Genomic DNA, 21,832 nt, shown 5'->3' with positions numbered 1-21,832 from the left:
GGTTTTGGGTCGCCTTTGGAGGTGCAGAAATTGTAAGTTCCACTTTGTTGGTTTTCTTTTGATTAGTTGTTGTTATTTATTGCAGATCGTTCTGCATTGTTGGCAGTCGACACATAGTCACGTAATCAAAACATACAAACATTATATGTCTGTTGTTGTTGTATTACATTTAAATTGTTGTTGTATTAAATGTAAATTGTTGTTGTTGTTATTTGTTTACTTCTCAAGTCTTACACTCACAGCTCGAACTCACCGCTATCGAGTTTGGTTTAGGCATTGCCATGTCGCAAGCCAGTTGGGCGTTGAGGTTTCGACCCTCCACTCTCCGGCGACCTGTAAAATTATAAAACACCCACTGTAACTCAAACAGAAACAAATGTTATCAACTGCAGCTTTGCAATGCCGACAAAAGCAATCGAAGCGTACCGAAAACATTATGCAGTGACCGCAGCGATGACGCAACCCAAAATAAGAGCGGCGCCGCAGGCTACACGTCAAAGTAAACGTAACAAAGCCGTCTTAACCATGCGGTTAATTCGATTTTTGTAAGGTTTGGGTGAAGAAAAAATGACTTCCAGAGCAAACATTCCGAAGCGCGAAAGTTTAGGTGTCGTTTTTTGAGTCTTTTTAGAGTTGTTCCGAAGATATCGCATTGTTGTTTTTGTTTTTGATGTTGCTGTAGCGGCAGCAAGCATTCTTCAAATGATTATGGGGAAGTCTACGGAGTCGGCAGTCTTATGCCGTATAAAAATTTGGAACCCTTTCGGCTGCGAAGATCCGATGGGGATAGCCGGCGGGTATTACTCGATCCAATAAAGAACTCACATTTATAAGGTGCCAAAAGTAGAATATTCGACTTGATGTTGTCTTTTAAGAAAAACTTGGAGCTGGGAGTTTTTTTTGGTATATTATGACAAAGAAATCGATTTATTGTGTTGGTTTTACTCGAACATTTTTATTCGTCGAAGGTAGCCACTTCAAATTAATCACTGTTCCCAGTCTTATAAAGGATAACAAAGTTATCAGGTCTAAATAAAGTATCAAATATATTTCAAGTATTTATAGGATAATAAAAAAAGGTCTGCATGACAAAGTTGCTGTAAAAGATATTTGTATATGTAAATAAAGTCAGCATAATATATTTCAATAAACTCAGGTTGAAAAAAGTCAGAAAATATATTTTTATTGCAAACAAAGTATTTATAATGCCGAAATGCCACTTTTTGAAACGCAAGTTGAAATAGGTGGCAACTCTGGATGTTAGAATTGCTGTGAAAATAGAGTTTTGTGTGTAAATAAAGTCAGCATAATATATTTCAAGTGTTTATACTAAAAAAATTTCGCTTTTTGGAACTCAGGTTGAAAAAGGTGGCAACTCTGGATGTCACAATTGCTGTGAAAATATATTTTTATATGCAAACAAAGTCAGAAAATATACTTCAAGTACTTATAATGCCGAAATGCCACTTTTTGAAACGCAAGTTGAAAAAGGTGGCAACTGTGGATGTTAGAATTGCTGTGAAAATAGAGTTTTGTATGTAAATTAAATCAGCCAATATATTTCGAGTGTTTATACCGAAGAAATGTCGCTTTTTAGAACGCAAATTGAAAAAAGTGGCAACTCTGGATGTCAAAATTGTTATGAAAAGAGATTTTTATATGTAAATAAAGTCAGCAACCTTGAAATGTAGTGTTTATACTGAAGAAATGCCATGTCTTGGAACGCAAGTTGAAAAAGGTGGCAACACTGCTGCACTTTGCATACATACAAACACAGTATATACATAATATCCAAGTATTCAAGCAATTTTATAACAATAGCTGCTTTTATTTACTTTCAATTCATTCATCATATGCCACCTACCGTACTGTTAGTATTGTTGTTGCCGCATACATACAGTAGCGCCGCCATAAACGGTTAGCAGCGATAAACTCGCTTTCAGTTATTGCACCTAACGACTGCTTAAATGACACTTTACTCTGTTAATTTTGTATTTTTTTGTTGTATTTTAGCTAATAATATAATTTTCGCGCATGTTGTTGTTGCTTTTGTTGCCGCTGTGATTATTATTCAATGGGCGTGCGAACAAGTTGACATTTTCGGTAATCGCTGATTGTGTGTCAGCTGTTTAGCTACCAATATGCATGCATACACACACACAAACAAAGCGAATATAGCAGCGGTCTATGCGCCATGCCCATATTTATCATACATACATGTGAGTATGTGTGCTATATATGTATGTATATGCTATTACTTAACAAATTGTTTGTCTAGTGTGGCTAAGTGAGCGTAAACTAAACTGTCATTAGCAAATTAAACGCCTACCGAACAGCATTTAGCGACTTGTCTGCTACTTTTTCATGCATATATACATATGTATGTATGTATATATCAGTTAAAAATAAATAAATTGCGCAGGTGGCTGTTGCTGTCCATATAAATATGTTTATTTGTATGGAAATGGATTAGCATTGTTTAAACTATTTTTAAGTAATAAATTATCCATGAAAATTGCTCATGCCGTTGTTGTTGTTCTGCATATTTTTATATGAAATAGATTTATTATTATTTGTTTGTGTTTTTTTTTTGTTGTTATTTAATTTTGGCGGCTACCATAGGTTCAAGTTTGCCAAGTCTATGAAGTTTTTTTGAGTGTCATGTCTGGGTTGTGTGTTTCCTTGTAGATAGCTAGCTATGTACATATGTACGTGTGTGGGTATGTACACTTTGTATGCGTCAACAGTAGTGCTTTAAAAAGTGACTCGTTGTCTACCCACTGATTTAAGTATGAACTGTTATTTAATATGAGAATTTATATGGTTTTGTTGATTTATACAAATTATTAAATATGGAATGGAGGCAGACTTGGTTACATACATACATATGAACATATCTACTTATACATCTACATATGTACATACATATATGCTACGAAAAAAATGTTTCAAAGCATGTTTAAATTGAATTATTATTAATTATTTTATTTAGTTATTTTTAATTTTTTTGTTTATTTCAAAAAAAAAAATTTTTTTTGATTTTAATTAACAAAAAAATGATTTTTTAAATGTAAGCATGTTTTAAATTCAAAAAAAATTGATTTTTAAATTATTATTAATTTTTTTTTAGTTTTTTAAATTTACTTAATTATTAAAAATTAATTAATGTTTTTATTATTTATAAAATATTTTTTTATTAGTTTTTTATTTTTTTATATTTTATTTTTTTTTTAGTACATACATTCTAATATTTTTATATTCATAAGTATATTTTTTTTGTTTTATTTCTAATTTTTTCTTGTTTTATTTTTATAATTACAGTTTTTTTTATTTTTTGTTTTCAATACTTATAATAAAAATTTAAAGTTGTTTTTATTGTCAGAAGTTATTTGTAACTTTTTTATTTATTTAGGTAATGTTAAATTTAAAAAAAGTTGAATTTAAAAATTTAAAATAAAAAAAATTATTTTTTAAAGCGCAATCATGAAATTAAAATATAAGCAAAAGTTTAAATTTTATTTTTTTTTATAAAAAAATTTAATTTGTTTATTTAAAAAAAAAAACTAAAAAAATTTTAATTAATAATTTTATTTTAATTTTAATTAATAATAATATTTTAATTTTAATTAATAAAAAATTTAAATTTTTTAAAGCAAGAATTTAAATTTTAAAAATTTGAATTTGGAATTTAAGTTAATTTTTAAATTTTTTTAATTAAAAAAAATTTTAATTTTTTAATTTTTTTTTTTTAATTTTTTTAAATTTAAATTGAAAAAAAAGATATAAATTTCTTGCTTATATTTTATTTCTTGATTTCGCTAATAATTTAATTTTTTTTAAATATTTTTTTCAACTTCTTTTTCATCCAAACTTTCCAAACAAGTCCAGCAAACAACACACTCATAATTAAAAAGTCTGTAAAGAGAGTAATTAAAGTAAAACGACTCTATTATGCAAAATCGCTCTTCCTATGACTCCAAATTAACATTTAATATCATAAACAGTTTATGTTTTCGAACAAAATTTCAACACATTTCACAACATTTCATACTAACCACACATTAAGCAGTTGGCACACACATAACTAGCAAATGCTACATTACACAGTTTGCTATTTAAATATTATTATTACGCATAATATAATATTATATTATACATAGACTATTGCTAAACCACGAAAATTACTCGCCAAAGCTAATCCAAAATAATGCCGCCGAGTGCTTTGTGGCGTTGTGGCTTAATCTCTCATTTCACTTTACTCCACTTTATTTGGCGACCAAATGCCCACAAATCGTTAAAGGGGAGCGATAAACAGTTGTAAATCTCGCCGCTGCTAGAGAGCGCAAAGGCGCGGTGAGGTGTGGGGCTACCGTTTGTGGATTTAAAATTAGTCACACAGTGCACTCAACAACTGTGTGGTGGTATATGTGACACAAGGGAGGCACGAAATAATGCGAGATAAGTTACTTGGACTTTTGCTGCGTGTGTTTTCCGCAATATTTCAGCGGATTCCGCTAATGCCACCAGCGCTGGTGGGGAGTTTTTGTAAACGCTGTTGCGCCGATGTCGCAATTTTCATACATTTTTAAATAGAGCAAATACAAACGGCGCTGGCAATATGCTTTTGCGCCTTTTCGCTCTTGATTTCGAGTGAAATTTTGCTTCTTCAATTATTGCGCTTGATGTTTGGCGCACAGCTGGAAGTTATTTTTGTGGCAAGCGCAAGCCACAAGCAAGTAGTGCCACTTTGCAGCGATATTCGCAGTCACAGCGTATTTAATATTTATTTCAGCCTTATGACCGCAAGCGACAATGTTGTAATTACAACAAAGAGCAAAAAGTAGCGCTGTCGCATATTAAGACGTCGTTTGTAGCGCGTTTTTAGGCGCATTTAGTTTACTTTTTGAATGAAATTTTCAGTTTTTTGAAACAAAATGCGTTTTTTATTATTAAAAGTAATTTTAAAAAGTGCATAAGTCAAACTTTTGCACTGTTGCTGCTTCTTTAGACATTTTTTTTGGTTTGAAATTTGTTAAAAAAAATAATTTCTATTGAAAAAAGTTACATTTTGTTGTTAAAACTTTCACGCAGCAACTTTTTATGCTAGACATGTCGTGCTTTGGTCTCTTTTACGTTTCTTCTATAACTTCTGATTCCAATTCGTTTGTTGCACTTCTTAAACTTTTTCATATAGCTTAAGTAGTACATAAAATTTTTAGTGTATTTGTGGCATGTCATGCCTTGGCGGCCGAAAATAGCACACGCTCATAAATCATGTCAGTGCCAACAACTCCAACAACTGTGCCTGTCACTCGTCCAAAATTACTCCTTTTCGGCTGACACTTCTCACGCGAAACTTGCAAGCAAACAACTTTATTTTAGGCGTAAAAAAGAGGCCCACAACGCATTACGAAAGGCACGCACGTGATTACAAATTTTGTTTATTAGTTACTGCCGTTGTGGCAAGCGTGATGTGCGTAATATATTTTTAAAGTTACCAAATGTGTTAGCACTGCATTGAAATAAAAACCAAAAAAAAAAAAATAAACAAAAAAAGAGAAGGACTAAATCACGTAATATCTAATATATATTTGATATACATATATACTGTCATATATTTATACATACATATGTCGTCATTTAAAATGTAAACAACCTAACATCCTTTACATAAGTTTACAAGCGAAGGAAAAACGATATATAGAAACCACTCACATTGAAACAAAATTTGGGTTTTGGTTATAAAATGATTATATATTGGTTATAAAATGGTTATATTTTGGTTATAGAATAGTTATATATTGGTTATATAATGGTTATATATCGGTTATATCTCAGGTATTACATAAATGTATTATATGTTGCAGTGAATCGAAAGCAACAAAAACTCTATTTCGATTTTCTTGATGTTAAGTTGTTTTGCATTTCAGCTGACAATATATATGTAGGTATAACTATTTCTAAGAACGTCTATCATTGAGTTTTGTGACACGTACTAAAAACGCATTCGAATTTCCATTGACGCCTCACCGCCTGCACTTCGAGGCCAACGCTTGCTTAGCTTCTAAGCACATAGTATTACAATTCGGTCATAATTTCCAAAATTATAGGTGGCCAAGGCGTATGCATAAACAAAATAAAGAAATATGATACCCAGTGGTAGGTGTAGTGGCTACAAAATGAGTTCGAACAGCTGCATAGAAAACTAGTTGTGGAGAGTAATGTAAGTAGAGTTTTGATGCGTGTGGAGAAAAGTATTAAGAGGTTAAAGTAACAGGAATATAAAGCAAGCTAATTGATTAGGCTTAAATTTTTAGTAAAAATATAAAATTTTCTAAAATATCCTAACATGAAAAGCTGAAAACCTTTGACAATCGAAAAACTAACGCTTGATGACTATTTGGAAGTATTCTGAGAACTATTTTCAAAGAAATTGTGAAGACATAAAGCTAGAGTGCGAGCTAATGGAGCATTGAACTGAACAAGAGTAAAATATTTGTCAACATATTCCATTACCAAAAGCTGAAAACCTTAGATGAATGAAAAATTTGCTTTCGGATTGCTCTAGAACTTTTATGAAAAATATTCTGATGTATGAAAGCGAGAGATAGCAAGGGATAATTAAGCATTGTACTGAAACAATTTTATATAATTTTCCAAAATTTCTAGTTTAAAAGCTGAAACTTTTGACAGGCAAAAAAGCGCTTGATATACTGACAGACTTAGCCATGAAATGTAAAATGTAAAGTAAAAAGAGATACTCTCTTTGACAACATGATAAGAGCTTTTCTCTCTCTCTCTCTCTCTGGCTTAAATAAGTACCGAACAGAAATTTTATACAACTTCTGTATTTCTTTGTGACGCTCATCTCGACTAGTTCAGCATTCATACGTCGCTAGTGCATTTTACACGTGGTTATCAACTGAAGCATGAGGTTCAAATGCGTAAGAAAGTGTGTGTGTGAGCGCATCATTTCAATGCACGAAAATAAATCGATGCGCTCTGAATGAATATGTATATTGTGAGAAGCCTATGCTCATGCATATTTATGTCGATGAGTTGCTCGTTTATATCGCCCCCACGCCGAGAGAGAGAGGGTGAGCAGTGTACGCTGTGGTGCAGTCACATTTTTATGGCACATGTCTGAGTACCGTGACTGAATGTCAATGTGTCGCTGCCTTCCTCAGTACGCAAGCCTACAATTTACCGTTACTGCAATGCCTTGCCGCTATTGCAGCTTCATTGCTGTCATTGCTTGTCGTCTTGCGTTGCATTTGCGCCCATTTTCATTTGCGTATCACTCAACAACTCGCAGCGCGGCGCATTGATGCACAAAATGATATGGAGTGACGAGAGCAGCAGCGACAACTCAGAAGCAGTAGCACCGACTTTAAAATAGCGAAGCAGTCAAATCGCTCAAAGCGCCCAAAGCAGCATTGCCAATGTCATTTACATTTAATTTTAGACTTGCTTTAGGTCCACTCTTTATAGGGTTGCACCCACGTCACCACACACTTGATCTTCCACCTTTCAACTCCTTCATGGAAGTGCATATTATTCTTTTTGGTGTTTTATTCATTTTTATTTTTATTTAAATTTTTTGCTTTTTCAAAATCCAAAGCACAACAATGTAAGCCACCCCATCACCGCCGCTGACATTCGTGCGCAGTTCGACATTTGTAATCGCATGCTCCCAAAATGAATTTTAATCTATGTAAATAAAATCGTACTGATTTCGTATGCACTCGTTTAACACTCGCTTCGATCGTGTACCGACCCTTCTTTCACGCGTTGCTTTCATCCTTTGTGTCTGCGACAGGGTGTCACATATGTGATACATTCCAAGTGTCAGGGATTAATGAGCATTTTTTTACTTGCGCGTCCTTCAAGCGGCTGTTGACTTTTGTTGACTTAGAATCCGTCTATTCATCAAGCCACACAGTGCTGTGGAAATACATCCCGTTGTGTAATTGTGCAGCTTTTGTTTATTGACAGTTGTAAAATCGTTGTTAAAGTGACTCGATGTTATGTTCTGACTTTAGTGAGCTTTTCAATTTTGACTTTTTTACGCCTTAATGCTTTTTCGGGGTTGATTTTGAGGTTTGTGCAGGCTACTTGTAATATAAAGTTAGTGTAGACGCACGTTTTTGTTAATTTTAGTATTGAATTCATGAATTCTGTTTAAATAAAAGTGTCGTTGTTGAGTAGGATGTCAAATGAGATGCCAAAAGATTTCTGCGTTAAATAAAAGCTTTGTAGAGAAAAACACTTTGAGGATTGAAACAAAAAATTATTTAATAACAACAATATTAATAACTTAGTTTTACGAAAATTTTACCTAAAGTACATAAAACCCCAGCAGTTTGAAAGCTTTCAAGCTTTTAACGTCCGACAAGCTTTTGGAAAATTTTAAATGATAAACTTTTTGAGCTCAATAATACATTAAACGCTCTCGTGGAGAGAGAAAAATTCAGAAAATATTTCTTGCTACTACCGCAACATTCTTTTAAAAACAATATGAAACTTTTGTACATGGAAAAATGGTGGATTAAGTAGTAAAATAACTGTAAAAAATAACAACGACAACAATAACAGTAGTAATACGTTTTTTTTTCGATTTTTATCAAATCAATGAACATTTTTGGGAGCTTAAAGCTCTAAGCTGACATAAAAGCTTTTTATTAATAAAAGTTTTCAGAAGTTTAATCAAGAAATAATTATTGCATAACAACAATAATAATAATAGACGATTTTCCCGATTTTATATATGCATACCATACAAAAGTTCCTAGAAGCTTAAAAGCTCTTAAATTTAAAACCCCGAACAAGTTTTTTAAATGTTTTTTCCTTTATTTGTTTGATCAAAAACCTAACATTTTACTGAAGCTGAAAAGCTCACAAGTTTGAAACCCTGAACGAGCTTTTAAAGCTTGAGCTTTTTTTAAATTCAATATGAAAAAATTGGTAGATAAAGAAAGAAAATTACCGTTAAGCCACAACAACAATAACAATTGTAATAACATGTTTTTTACCGATTTTTATCAAACCAATAAAAGTTCGTAGCAGCTTAAAGCTTTAAGCTGACATAAAAGCTTTTTATTTATAATAGTTTCCAAGATTTAAATCTAAAAATAATTATTTAACAATAAATAGTTTTTCGCTTTTATTTGAACCATATAAAATTTACTAGAAGCTTAAAAGCTCAAAAGTTTAATACCCTGAACGAGCTTTTGAACATTTTTTTATTTATTGCCTGATCAAATTTTAAAATATTTCAGAAGCTTAAAAGCTCATAAGCTTAAAATCCTTAAGGAGCTTTTGAAATGTTTTTCTTTATTTGTTATACCAAACATAAAAGATAATTTTTGAAAAATGCTTCCAAACAAAAAAAAAAAGGTTTATAATTTTGGTACAAAGCTTTATAATTCTTTACAAATATTGTACATATAATTTTAATTTTCCTAAATCTTCTCCATTTGCGAAAAGCGAAACTATTACATGCTTTCTGGGCGCCTTTATCCACATTAACTTTAACTGGCAATAGAATTTAATAAGATTACATCTAATATGAGCTTAAAAGCTCTCATATTTTCTAAAGATTTTGATTTAAATGAATTCAAATGATAATGGATATCTCTTTATTGATTTAAAAACCGAATACGTCGGTGAAATAGAATTATTGATTGAGTTCATTTTCTGGTTTGTCACCAAGCATCAGGTTCAGCATTAGACAATATACCGTTATGCTGCTTTTTCTCTGCAGCCTCTGCTGCTTAGACCTATTACCCACTTTCCTAATTTTTAACGCTCAACATGCTTCAAGTGGGTTAAAACCGGTTTTACGCTTCGTTTTCGGCATTGCGTCAAAATAATGTCGTTCGTCATGGACCACTTTCCACAGCGACGTCTGCTGCTAACGCCGCAAACAATGATTTGTTGCGTTTGATGGCAACGCTTGCGACTTATTGCCTTTATTTTGAGGTAAATTACGGTGACGACGATGAAGATGATTCTGCAGCGCGTCTTACTGGTCCATTTCTCGTTTTCTGCTCGTCACTTCTTGTTCTGGCGCGCTTAACTGCCGCAACGAAAGCGTTTAAGCGGCTTTAACGCTAAATTGGCACACGCTGCTGTGTCGCCAGCTTTGATATGGCAAAACACACATTTCTTCAATATCGTGTGCGTTGACCAACGACAACAACAACAGCAACAGTTGCTTAAATGTTTAATGCTGTTCATGTGTGTCCGAGTTTCTGGAGCACGAGATTCATATGCGCAGCACACAGCTTTCGCCGGCATCTTTGCCATAAGCGCCAAGCTTTTGTTTGCCTTGCCACAAGTGAAGATTAATGCGAAGAATAATGCGTTTTTAAAATGCTAATTTAAAAGTAATTGTCTTGTTTTTTAAAGCGGTATGGAAGGAAGTATACAGACATACTTAGATATGAGAGTACAGCTGCTTAGTGGAGTTGTCAGCGCGCGGCTTTTTGTGGCGGAAAAGTAAAGACTAAGCCAAGTACTTACACATACTTATATGTACGTATGTTTTTACTTATGTGTGAGCGTCGATGTATATATTAACAACATAACGGAAGTATTTAAGCAGTAATTTTAACAAATTGCCAGCAGGCATAGACCGACATATGCGATGATTTGCTTTAATTTCGCCAATTACGCGAAAGTTGGAATAATTTCTGATTTTAAAAAATGTACATACATATGTATAAACATATATAGGCATCACGATATTGCCTCATTATAGCAAATTTTCAGCAATTTCGAAACCATGTCTGCATATAATTTCCAATCGTCGGCGATTTAGGCCTAATTTGCCGACTTTCTACAAAGCCTAGAAAGTTTTCGCGCTTAAAAGTAGGCCACACCTTATTTTCATACATACATTCCATCTTAACTGTGTTTAACATACTGGCAACCCATCGCAATTGTCAGCTGTCACTTGAGCAGTCAGCCAGCCTCAGCCATTTAGCTATGCATTGAGTTGCGCCCAGTGCCCTGTGGCACTACACAAAACCCTTATTAAATTGCCTGGCGCTAATTGTGAGGGTCTCCCTGTCACAACAACAAATTACGAAAAGAACAACGCAGCAATAAATAGAAATAAACACATCATCAAAACTTTTACTTCATCAGCATTATCAACTGCATCGCTCCCTTATCTATTATCTGGGTTTGTCTGAAATTTCATTTCGTTTACTAATTCGAAAGTCGTAGCGTTGGTGGGTAAATTGGTGAATTTGATGACTCATGCACTCGTGCCCCACTCGTTAGCTAGGGTAGACAATAAAACGCCTCTTCATTACCACACGCTGATGGCGGTGGCAAACAAAAAAAGTTCAACCCCAGCGAAAAGCGAAAGTGCAGCAACACCAACAACAATGATGATTTTGTTTTTGTTTAGAGGTTTTCTTTGTCCGCAGTTAGATTGGTGTGGGTGTGATACGGCCTGGTGCAATTATTTGTGTTTCGGCTTAAAACTTTCGAGCGACAAATAAGTATATAAAAATGTTGCCATTGATAGCGGCTGTGCTACAAGTGCAGTAGAGAGTGAATCATTGCTCATACTTAGAATAGACAAAGCAGAATTTGAGTCGAAAAATTTAAATTTACTTGAGAAACCAATAACCATGTTATTCAGTTGAATTTAAGGCAAGTGGCTATGATCTAACTGGTAAAAATTTTCAGATTCTATTCAATATGCCAGTTATTGCATTTATACCAATTTTATGTTCAATTCGTCACTCTTCCAGATCTCGAAAAAATATTGACAACGTATACTACTCTTTTAGTTCAATGTACACTTAAACTTTATTAGACCAGTTAGCTTACTATTAAAAATTTAAATTTTTATATGTGAAAGCAGCAATTATTGAATTCAAAACAAAATAATATGCACATACTTTACCAACTGGTCTAAAATATTCTTACTATACTTTTATGCCAGTTATACAATTTTTATACCAGTTTTATGTTCCATTTACCGCGCTCGCCAAGGTCTGGGACAAAGAATGACATTGTATGAAAATTTTGAGGTTCGACCAAAACTTAAGCTCTTTTAGACCAGATAAGATTTTAAATTTTAGATGCAAATGCAACGACTGCCTCATTAAATACAAAATAATATGCACATACCTTGTGAACTGCCCTAAAATATTCAAATGTGTACTTTTATACCATTTATTGCGTTTATACCAGTTGTTCCTTTGATTCACCAGAGCTAATTGTATTGAAGAAATAATGACATTATATAAAAAATTTGAAGTCAAATCGAAATGTAAGCTTTCTTAGACCAGCTAGCTTATTAGCTATCAAAAAAATTTACATTTAATCATATTAAAAGCAGAAACTAGTGCATTTGATACAAAATATTTTGGATCTTCCTCACGGACTGTTATAAAATCTCGATATTATTTTTATGCCAGTTATGCCACTTTTATACCAGTTCTTTGTGAAAGCGAAAAGTAATGCTTTTGTTGTAAAATAGTTTGAACGCTCCTCACGAACTGATGTAAAATCTCGATATTATTTTTATACCAGTTATAAATTTTTTATACCAGTTTTTTGTTAGTCTCAACAGGTTTCAAGATTTCGAAGAAATATACACGTTATACAAAACTATTGTCTTTCAATCAAAGCTGATAATTTTTTAGACCAGTTAGCTTGTTCGCAATCAAAAGTTTTAGTTTTATAGTTATAAGTAAACTATTTCTGAACTTAGAGCAAAACCACATATGTACTTTACCAATATAATATATAAAATTTTGAAAATATATTTATTATACCAGTTATTGCATTAACACCTTTTGTTTGTTTTTTCGCAAAGTTTCAAGGTAACGAAAATACAAATACATTTAGCTTAATTTTCGCTAAAACAGCACAAGGATTGCATTTATACCAGTTTGTTTTTCTATTAAACACTCATCAAGGTGCCGAAAAATGAAGACCAGTTAATTGCATTTTCGTGAAGATAACAAAACTAATGATATTTAGTCAAAGCTTACACGGTTTTAGACCAGTTGGCGCATTTGCTTTGCTTATTGTCCATTTAAATATTCGCTTTTTGACCTAAATTGATTGTAAGTGACTTTTTCAGAGTTAAAGCGTTAGGAAATAATTTTTTTTAATTTTTTTTTTTTGATTCATATGTTAATATTGTATTCTATTCATATATTTTCGACCATATAAACGAAGCTATTATTGAGAAATCATTCGATATGAATTAATTATATATTCAGCAATGGATTTTCACACGCTCACAGCGCTGGCGCGGCAACAGCAGACGCCGTCAAACAGTTTGTTGAACGTTGTCAGTATGTGTATGTCTATTAGCTTTTATAATTTGTAAGTCATTTGTAGAGTGACACGATTTTAGTGATTGTCAATAGTTTTAGTAGATAGACTATATAAATAGTTATGGAAATTTTGTAAATGAAGTGGTTTTCGAAGACCAAAAAATAAATATCTGTATGAAAATTTTGCTTTTGCATATATATTTACATTTATACATATATGTAGAGATACTCATATACATTTATACATACACATATGTATATATTCTACATTTGAGCTCCAAAAATGAACTTTAATCGAAAATTCATGAGAAATACAAAAATAATGTTGCCACACTTGCCGCTTGAAGACCCAAAGAAACCATTGAAGTTTTGCAGCGAATACAAAAAATTTGCTTAAACATAAAAAAAGTATAAAAAAACTTTTTTTCACTATCAGCATTTGTTACCATCATTCAGGAAAGTGTTACTTACATACAACTTTTGTATATATTGACAAAATTACTACATATGTAAGCATGTACCAATGCCATGTCGTTGTACTTATTCCTAGGAAATCAAAAAATTACAATCACAACGCCAACAAAAAAGCCACCAATTGGGGAACTTCTTGGAATTCGCCGGGTGTTGTGCGGAGTTTGTCTGCGCGCCACAGTGTGTTTTGGAAAATGGCCAAATGTGGACATAATCCCAACTGAAATACATAACTACATACATAAGTATGTATGTGTTAACACTTATATATGTGTGTGTGCCGAAATATTCTTGTGTCTGTGGGGCGCGTTGAACTCAAATGAGCCACAAAGAAAGCGCCAAAAGGCAACAAATGTCGCAGCGGTTGGTTGTACATGCTTATGTATACCTGAGGGGTACAAATGTAGCTTTGTATATGTATATAAATATTTATATGCATATATATATATATACATATCCATATCCGATCGGTACTGGCTCTATATTTTGTTGGCGTTCTTTGAAGCAAAGTCAATTGCAATTCGGCATTTAGACTCACACATTCATTTGTGTATACATACATATGTATGTATATGTACATTAGATCAGGTCGATTTTTTTTCTATGAAATCTCGTATGCGGGAATTGTTCTACGCATTATTCTGAACAGCTTTGCCTAAGATACTATGGGTCTAAAATCGGTTTCGAGCCAACGATTTTAAGGCGAAGTTTAAAAAATCTGAAAAATCGGTTGTATGGCAGTGGTGTAGTAGTTTGATCTGACCGATTCCGACAACTGATCAATGGGATGTCTAAATGCATCCATGTATTAAATTTTTTCGAATATCTCAAAAACTGTCGAACAAATTTTATGCTCCCTGAAAATCTTTGCCTTAAATATGGCTGTCTCGAAATATTTCCATATATTTTTATTGTTGTTGCTTTCGGTTAAACGTAAACATTTTATAAGCAATTTTTCAGCTTATTGCCAAATCCTTCCGTTTGCAGTTAAGCGCTTAGCTATTATTGTTACCATAACATACATATGTATGTAGTACATTAGGGTGATTCTTAATTGACAATTTTTATGTAAATTTTTTAAACCGTATTTGCCTATCACAATAACCTGCCTAAACTAATACTTAATTAAATTATTGTTAATTTGAAGCTCTTTTTTGAAATTTTAGAATTTTAAGGACCACCCTAGTATACACAAATATTTTACCGTTATTAACTGTAGTCAACCAAAATGTGAATTTCAAACTCATTTGAAATTCTAAAATTTTAAGGACTACCCTAGTATGCATAAATATTTAACCGTTATTTGCTATATTAGGACAGCAAAAATGTTAATTGAAATGTTTTTGAAATTTGCCACTTTTAAGGATCACCCTGGTATACACCGTTTACTATTTTCGGTCAACAAAAATGTTAATTTGAAATTAATTTGAAATTTGAAACTTTAAGGACCACCCTAGTATGCATAAATATTTAACCGTTATTTACTATTTTTGGTCAATAAAAATGTTAATTTGAAGCTTTTTTTAAAATTTGTTACTTTTAAGGACCACCCTAGTGTACATAAATATTTGCGTAAGCTAACAGATATTCATATTTTGCAACAATAATCATTAACCTCGCAAATATTTTGCCATGTGTGTCGCCATTTTCTACATTATTGTTTGGCGCGCAAGCACACACACATACACGCATACCGACTTTTACGAAATTGGCGTGAGCGCTGTCATTTCCTATCGCTTAAAACTGCAAGCATAGCGAATGCACTGTCACTAACTGCCACTACCACGGCCGCTAAATGCTTCTGCTGCTCTTCAACGCATAATTTACCTATTCCTTAATGCTTTTCCGCACATAGCCGACCCTGCCTGTTTGCTGCATGCAACGCACGCCTGTTCGGGCAAGCAATATAAATTCACTATTTACACGCGTACAAATGTAAATTATACATGTGTGTGTATTTTACGTGCATGTATTCGTGTGAATGTGTTTGTATTCGTGGCATACTGCGCGCTTGTTCGAAATGATAAATGACATACCTACATACATATGAACGACAGCACATCCGACCGCACAGCGTTCTATTTGTAGACTCTTCCGCTCCCTGCGCTATCCTGCGCTCATGTGTTTATATCGTTGCGACATATCGATAAATATATATATGTATATATGACACTGCAATCAAATAATGTTGCCTTAATGTCTGCTGCCCACAGCGTTGGCCTGTCATGTCGCCACGGCGGCCTATTCAACTCAGAGCGCCGCTTGTTCGCCCACGTCTCATTTCCTGTGCTCTTTGGAATAGTAATCGTATGCAAATAATCATTACATTGGCTTAAACGACTAATATAGTTTTGTTGGGTTGAAGCACTGATTGCCCCAGTCGCACTTTCTCGTAAGCATTCTGAGGTCTTTAGAACTTGTGATCGGTGATATATATTTAATATGATGGTGATATATATTTAAGTAGTTTTTAGGAACTTAACGGAAAAAAGTTCCGCGATGGTCCGTTTTACGTTGTCTGAATGTACAAGGGAGCCGAGGGCTGTACTTTCAGGGATCTTAATCTGTTCGGAACGGTGTGTAGCAAATTAGCTTTGTCTTTCTTAGAACAAAACCTAGTAGCAGGGTTGCTTTAAATACTCCTGATCCTGATCAAATTAGCTTTGTCTTTCTTGGAACAAAGTCTTGTAGCAGGGTTGCTTTATATACTCCTGATCCGTGCTGACGTTGAGTTCAAACCGGTTCCGAAAGTATTTTACTGCCTTATCTGTAAGTGAAGCAAATACGCACAGAACTTGAACACTTCGATCCATTCACATTAACAGCACTTAGCGCAAGTTCTTGTAGAATGCTTAGACAGCCAAATCAATGTCTCAATAACAAAAAACTTTTTAAATATTTACCAAAAATAATACTCATGAAATTCCTTTTCCTTCTTACTTGCAGACGCACCATCGCAATTCGAATGACGAACGTGTACCACATCCGCATGAAAGCAGTCAATCTGGCAACTTCACCCACCACAATGGTCTGCAACACTCCGGCTCGCGCTCTACACTGCGACATTCAATGTCTACGACAGCCGCGAATTCTACACCCGCTTCACCACAACTAAGTGGCATTGGTGGCCCGGTTTCAGGCACTGGCAATGGTGTTGGCGTTGCCAATCAATTACTATCCAATGGCCAGCATTATCAGTCACAATCGTCGGTATCTTCACAGACTTCACAGTCGTCGATTGTGTCCACCATACCTGCCTCACAACGTCTGCTGGAGGATGCGCTCGCCAAGAACGCACCATATCCGATGATTATTTTACCATTGAACGGCGGCTACTGGGTGGATGGCACCGAGCATGAGTGTTCATTTGATGCGCGCGGCAATCCGATGTTGCCGCAAACAACCTGGATGGCCAAATTCGAGACAGACGACACGGCAAAGTGCTATCGTCGTTTCTATGCGGCGCGCGAACATTCGAATCTTGTGGGTCAAGATGATGTATTTGGACCGATATTGATTTCCATCAAAACGGAGAATGTAGCAAATCAAGAACATGCACGCATACTGTTGCGCCTACGTACCGGTACCATGCATGAACTAATACCGATGTCGTGTATGGCACCCAATCCGACACCCGGTAAAATTGTGCGCCTGTTGAATGAGCAAATTACGGTGGAGAATTTTGTACCGATGTTATGTTCGAAGGCATCACAATTGATTGCCGCCTATGATGAGCATGTATTGGTTTCGAATTTTAAATTTGGTGTGCTTTACCAAAGATATGGGCAAACCACGGAGGAGGAACTCTTTAGCAACAACAATTCATCGCCCGCATTTGAGGAATTCCTGGATGTTTTAGGTCAGCGTATAAAATTGAAGGATCACAAGGGCTATCGCGGTGGTCTGGATATACAGAATGGACACACCGGCGACACCGCCATATATGAGGTGTTCAAGGAACGCGAAATCATGTTTCACGTCTCGACAATGTTACCCTACACTGAGGGCGATCCACAACAGCTGCAGCGCAAACGACATATCGGCAATGATATTGTCGCCATCGTATTCCAGGAATCGAATACGCCATTCTCACCCGACATGATCGCCAGTCACTTTCTACATGCTTTTATCGTAGTACAACCGCTAGAACCAAATACGCCGAATACACGCTACAAGGTCAGTGTGACAGCACGTGACGATGTACCGTTTTTCGGACCAACACTACCCAATCCAGCTGTTTTTCGCAAAGGCCAAGACTTCAAAGAATTTATATTGACCAAACTGATCAATGCTGAGAATGCTTGCTATAAGGCAGAGAAATTCGCGCAATTAGAATTGCGTACGCGTACCTCGCTCTTACAAAGCCTAGTCGAGGAATTGAAGGAGAAAACGCGCGACTTCTTGGGCACAGATTTCACGAATGGCGTGACTGTCAGCCCAACACCAGAAACACCAAAGTCCGAGAACAGCACAGCCGGTTCGCGTTTCATAGACACGGTCAAGAAAGCGCTAATTTCGCGCGTGCGCTCACAAAGCGTTGATACCGGCAATATGGCGCCAAGCGTTGAGAAATTCAGCGTCTCAACGAAGATGAACTCATCCGCTTCATCGACGACTTCCAAGAAGGACAACAGCCTAACGGAGACACCGAATTTGAATGTAAGTCTTGCTTGTGTGGTTTTTATAAGAAAACAAAAGTTAATTTCTATATTTCGCACTCTCTAATTAACTAGGCCTGCAGTCGCACCGCTTCGAAATCTTCCTCGAAATCAAAATCGTCGAATGACTCCACCTCCTCATCGCCGGATATCACCTCACGCGGTCCGCTCAGCAGCAGCAACACCATCAACAACAATAACGCAAATATGGGCGGTGCTGCCACCGCCAAAGACATGCAGAATGGCAATAATGCCTCAGCGCCAGTCAATGGTGGCGCCGGCGTTGCCACCATGTCCGAAACCAGCGATGACTCCAGCTTGAATAGCGTAGATCTCGATCCGATGATGGGTCACATAGATGGCGGCGCCGTATACATTGACAGCGATACCGGACTGGAATCGATGTCCTCCGCCGAAGCCATGTCGTCGACGAAAGCGGCCTGTGCGCTATGTCTGGATGGCTCACAAAGCTTAATGGGCTCATCGCCGAGCAACGAAACAATTGTGATGGTGGAGAATTTGCGTCAGGAGGTCACACGACTCAAATGCGACAAGCTGGATCTGCTGCGACAGAATGTGGTAAGTGGCATGCGCATTTGCGACAACAAAACAGTTTAGTAAAACGTTGTTCTTCTTCATCCGCAGACATGTCAGCGCGACATCAAACGTTTGCGTGAGCGCGAACTTTCGCTGCAGGGCGACTTAGCTGCCGCCGGCAAGGAGATACTACGTTTACGCGACCTGCTGAAAGAATATATGCCCGATTCCGCCACAGCGCCACTATCCATCTCACCAATCTAATGGAGCACGCTTGCTGTGTGCTAGTGCGCGCCTGGGTGTGTGTGTTTAGCTGTGTCGGTGTATGTATGTGTGTAGTTATTGTAAGCGTGCATTTGCTAAGCAAATGCCGTTATAATATGGTGCAAGCAGCCGAAATGCATGGGAATCCTTTTGTGCCGTGTCAAACACTCGTGTGGGGAGTTGAGGAGCCGAAGAGCTTGGCTCTTGAAAAAAACATAAAACTAACTGTATTATAGGTATGTGGTAAAAGGTGACAGAAGATGGTCGTAAGCAGTTGATTGCGTGACGAAAACGAAATGGGTTAATTCAACACAAACACAAAAAGTTACACCAAAAATTTAATTTAAGTATATTTAAAGCAAAAATATTAATATTAAATAACAGCTGTATTTAAAAGTAGGAAAATGTATGCAGAAACTAAAAAAAATCTCATGAACACTCAAGCATTATAGTATATAACACACACATATATATGTTTATATACATATGTATATGTTGCACGAAGTAGCCAAGTTGCAGCTTGCAAGTGGCGTTGTTGTATGTAGTGGCATATGCGTCGCATGTGCTCGCTAAAACTGACCGTTAGTTAATGCGCCAAAGCAGTTCGTTAATTTTAGGCACTTTTTGCGCTGCAAACGAAATTTTTTAGATTTATTGTGAACAAAAAAAAAAAACAAAACAATTTACGATTTATTGTGAACAAAAAAAAAAAAACTTTACGATTTACTCCTTGGTCAATTAATGCAATGAAATCATATTAATTTTTTAACTGTAATTTTTTTTTAATTATATTTACACTTTTTTATTATTAAAAAATAAATGCTGAGAATTAGTAGCGCATAATGCAAATTTTACAACAACAAAAAAAATTAAATTCAAATAAAATTTAAAACATTAAAAGAAAATTTACAATATTAAAATAAAACATAAAAATCGCGCAAGCAATGATTTATACCAATGAACGAGCGTTTATGTTTACACTATTTCACTACAAATACAAATATAAGTAATTTTAAGTTTTTTTTTTTTAAATAAACACATAAGCATTGAATTATTAAGTTTATTAATTAACAAAAACAATTTCAATTTCACACATACTTACGTTTAAGTTACTAAATCTAACAAGACACACAGTGTTTAGCGCAAGCTTAAGCACTCGTTTGTGCGCCACTGTAAAGTTAAACGCTATAATTTTACATTTTTAATATAAAACGGCGCTGTAAATATTTTACTATATTTTATTTATATAAATTTAAAACTAAACTTTCTTTTTAAATACAACAAATAAGTTAGTACAAGCGCACGCTTTGCAAGGTTAAAGACGTACCGTTACTGCAAGTTGTTAAACTTTAAATACAACAACAAATATTGTAGTGTTTAAAGCAAAAAAAATTTAATAGCACATGTGTCTGTGTGTGTGTGTGGCGTGGCAGGTGCCTTAAGTGCACTCTGCCTCGCCACCAACACACAAACAAACTCAATTAGAAGTTAGCAATTTGAGTCACAAATCATAATGTTGTAGCAAAAGAGTTTAAATACATATTTAGTGCAAAGTAATTACGAAGCATAAAACAAAAAAAAAAATTACTCACGTTCAAGTTGAAACATTTATATACATGTGTATGTAAACTTATTAAAATTTACCTATTAGTAGCGAGCGTTATGCTATACATACTATATACATATATGTATGTATATATGAATACATATACATATGTATATATGTACTATATACATGCATGTATATATACACACCTATACGTGAATATATTTATTTGTGTATATAGTATATAACAGTTTTTCCTCTTTTGGTTTTGTTAAAAGATATTTTTTATTTTTTTTTTGTTTGAAGAAATACTAAAATATACATAATATATATACATGCAAAAGAAAAAGCAGAAATTTGTGTGTTTTGTTAATGAAGTGAGCGCGGATTTACGCAAATGTACGAGCAAAGTCGCAAATCTATGTTATCATTACTTACGTATGTGTGTATGTTCGTGCGGTGTATACTCGCCAACTACTACATCTAAGGTCTAGCAATTCATAATCTACAATATTAAAAAACAAAAACAAAAAAACAACAACAAATCTACAAATGTACTTCTGAGCATTGAATAACATTCAGCACTTACATAAATACATGAAATTATTATATGAATAAATGAAATATTATTGAAAAAAAAACACTAAAAATAAATAAATAAAAATGTGTAGTTATTTATGTGTTAGGTAGTGTGAGCACTAACTGCTGGATATTTCAGAATCTAGAGTGCGTCATAATCAATCGCAACAATTTTCACTAGGGTCTTTTTTGAGACAGCTGGTGGCTCTACTTGAAAATGTCTGCAAATGATGTCTATATTATGATACACAATTAATTTTCATAAACATTAGTTGATTACATATTTAAAAAAGTGGCAACCTTAACATATAACCAACATAAATATTTTATAAATTTTATATTATTAAATTTTTTAAGTGGATGGCAACACTTTTATCGATTGACTATAATTCTTCTTTTTTGTTGGCGTAACGTAAGCCCGAGTTTACCTCAGTCTTTCTTTTCACTGTTTGGTGCCAATTGGCCAG

General features: G+C 34.6%; 1 protein-coding gene across 6 annotated transcripts in view; it reads left to right on the top strand.

Moving 5' to 3' along the window:
* The window catches only part of LOC126752757 (rap1 GTPase-activating protein 1), a 271,420-nt gene extending 249,993 nt beyond the window's left edge, over positions 1–21,427 (top strand). For all 6 annotated transcript variants that reach the window (XM_050463722.1, XM_050463725.1, XM_050463724.1 and 3 more), the window contains 3 exons: positions 16,728–18,440; positions 18,515–19,018; positions 19,085–21,427. In XM_050463722.1, coding sequence (XP_050319679.1) covers positions 16,728–18,440; positions 18,515–19,018; positions 19,085–19,240 — 2,373 coding nt within the window. In that variant the 3' untranslated portion in view covers positions 19,241–21,427. The remainder of the gene's footprint in view (positions 1–16,727; positions 18,441–18,514; positions 19,019–19,084) is intronic.
* Positions 21,428–21,832: the final 405 nt, after the last annotated feature.

The sequence above is a fragment of the Bactrocera neohumeralis genome, chromosome 3, assembly GCF_024586455.1.
Source record: "Bactrocera neohumeralis isolate Rockhampton chromosome 3, APGP_CSIRO_Bneo_wtdbg2-racon-allhic-juicebox.fasta_v2, whole genome shotgun sequence".
Lineage (NCBI taxonomy): Eukaryota > Metazoa > Arthropoda > Insecta > Diptera > Tephritidae > Bactrocera > Bactrocera neohumeralis.
This window is presented reverse-complemented; position numbering and strand designations above follow the sequence as displayed.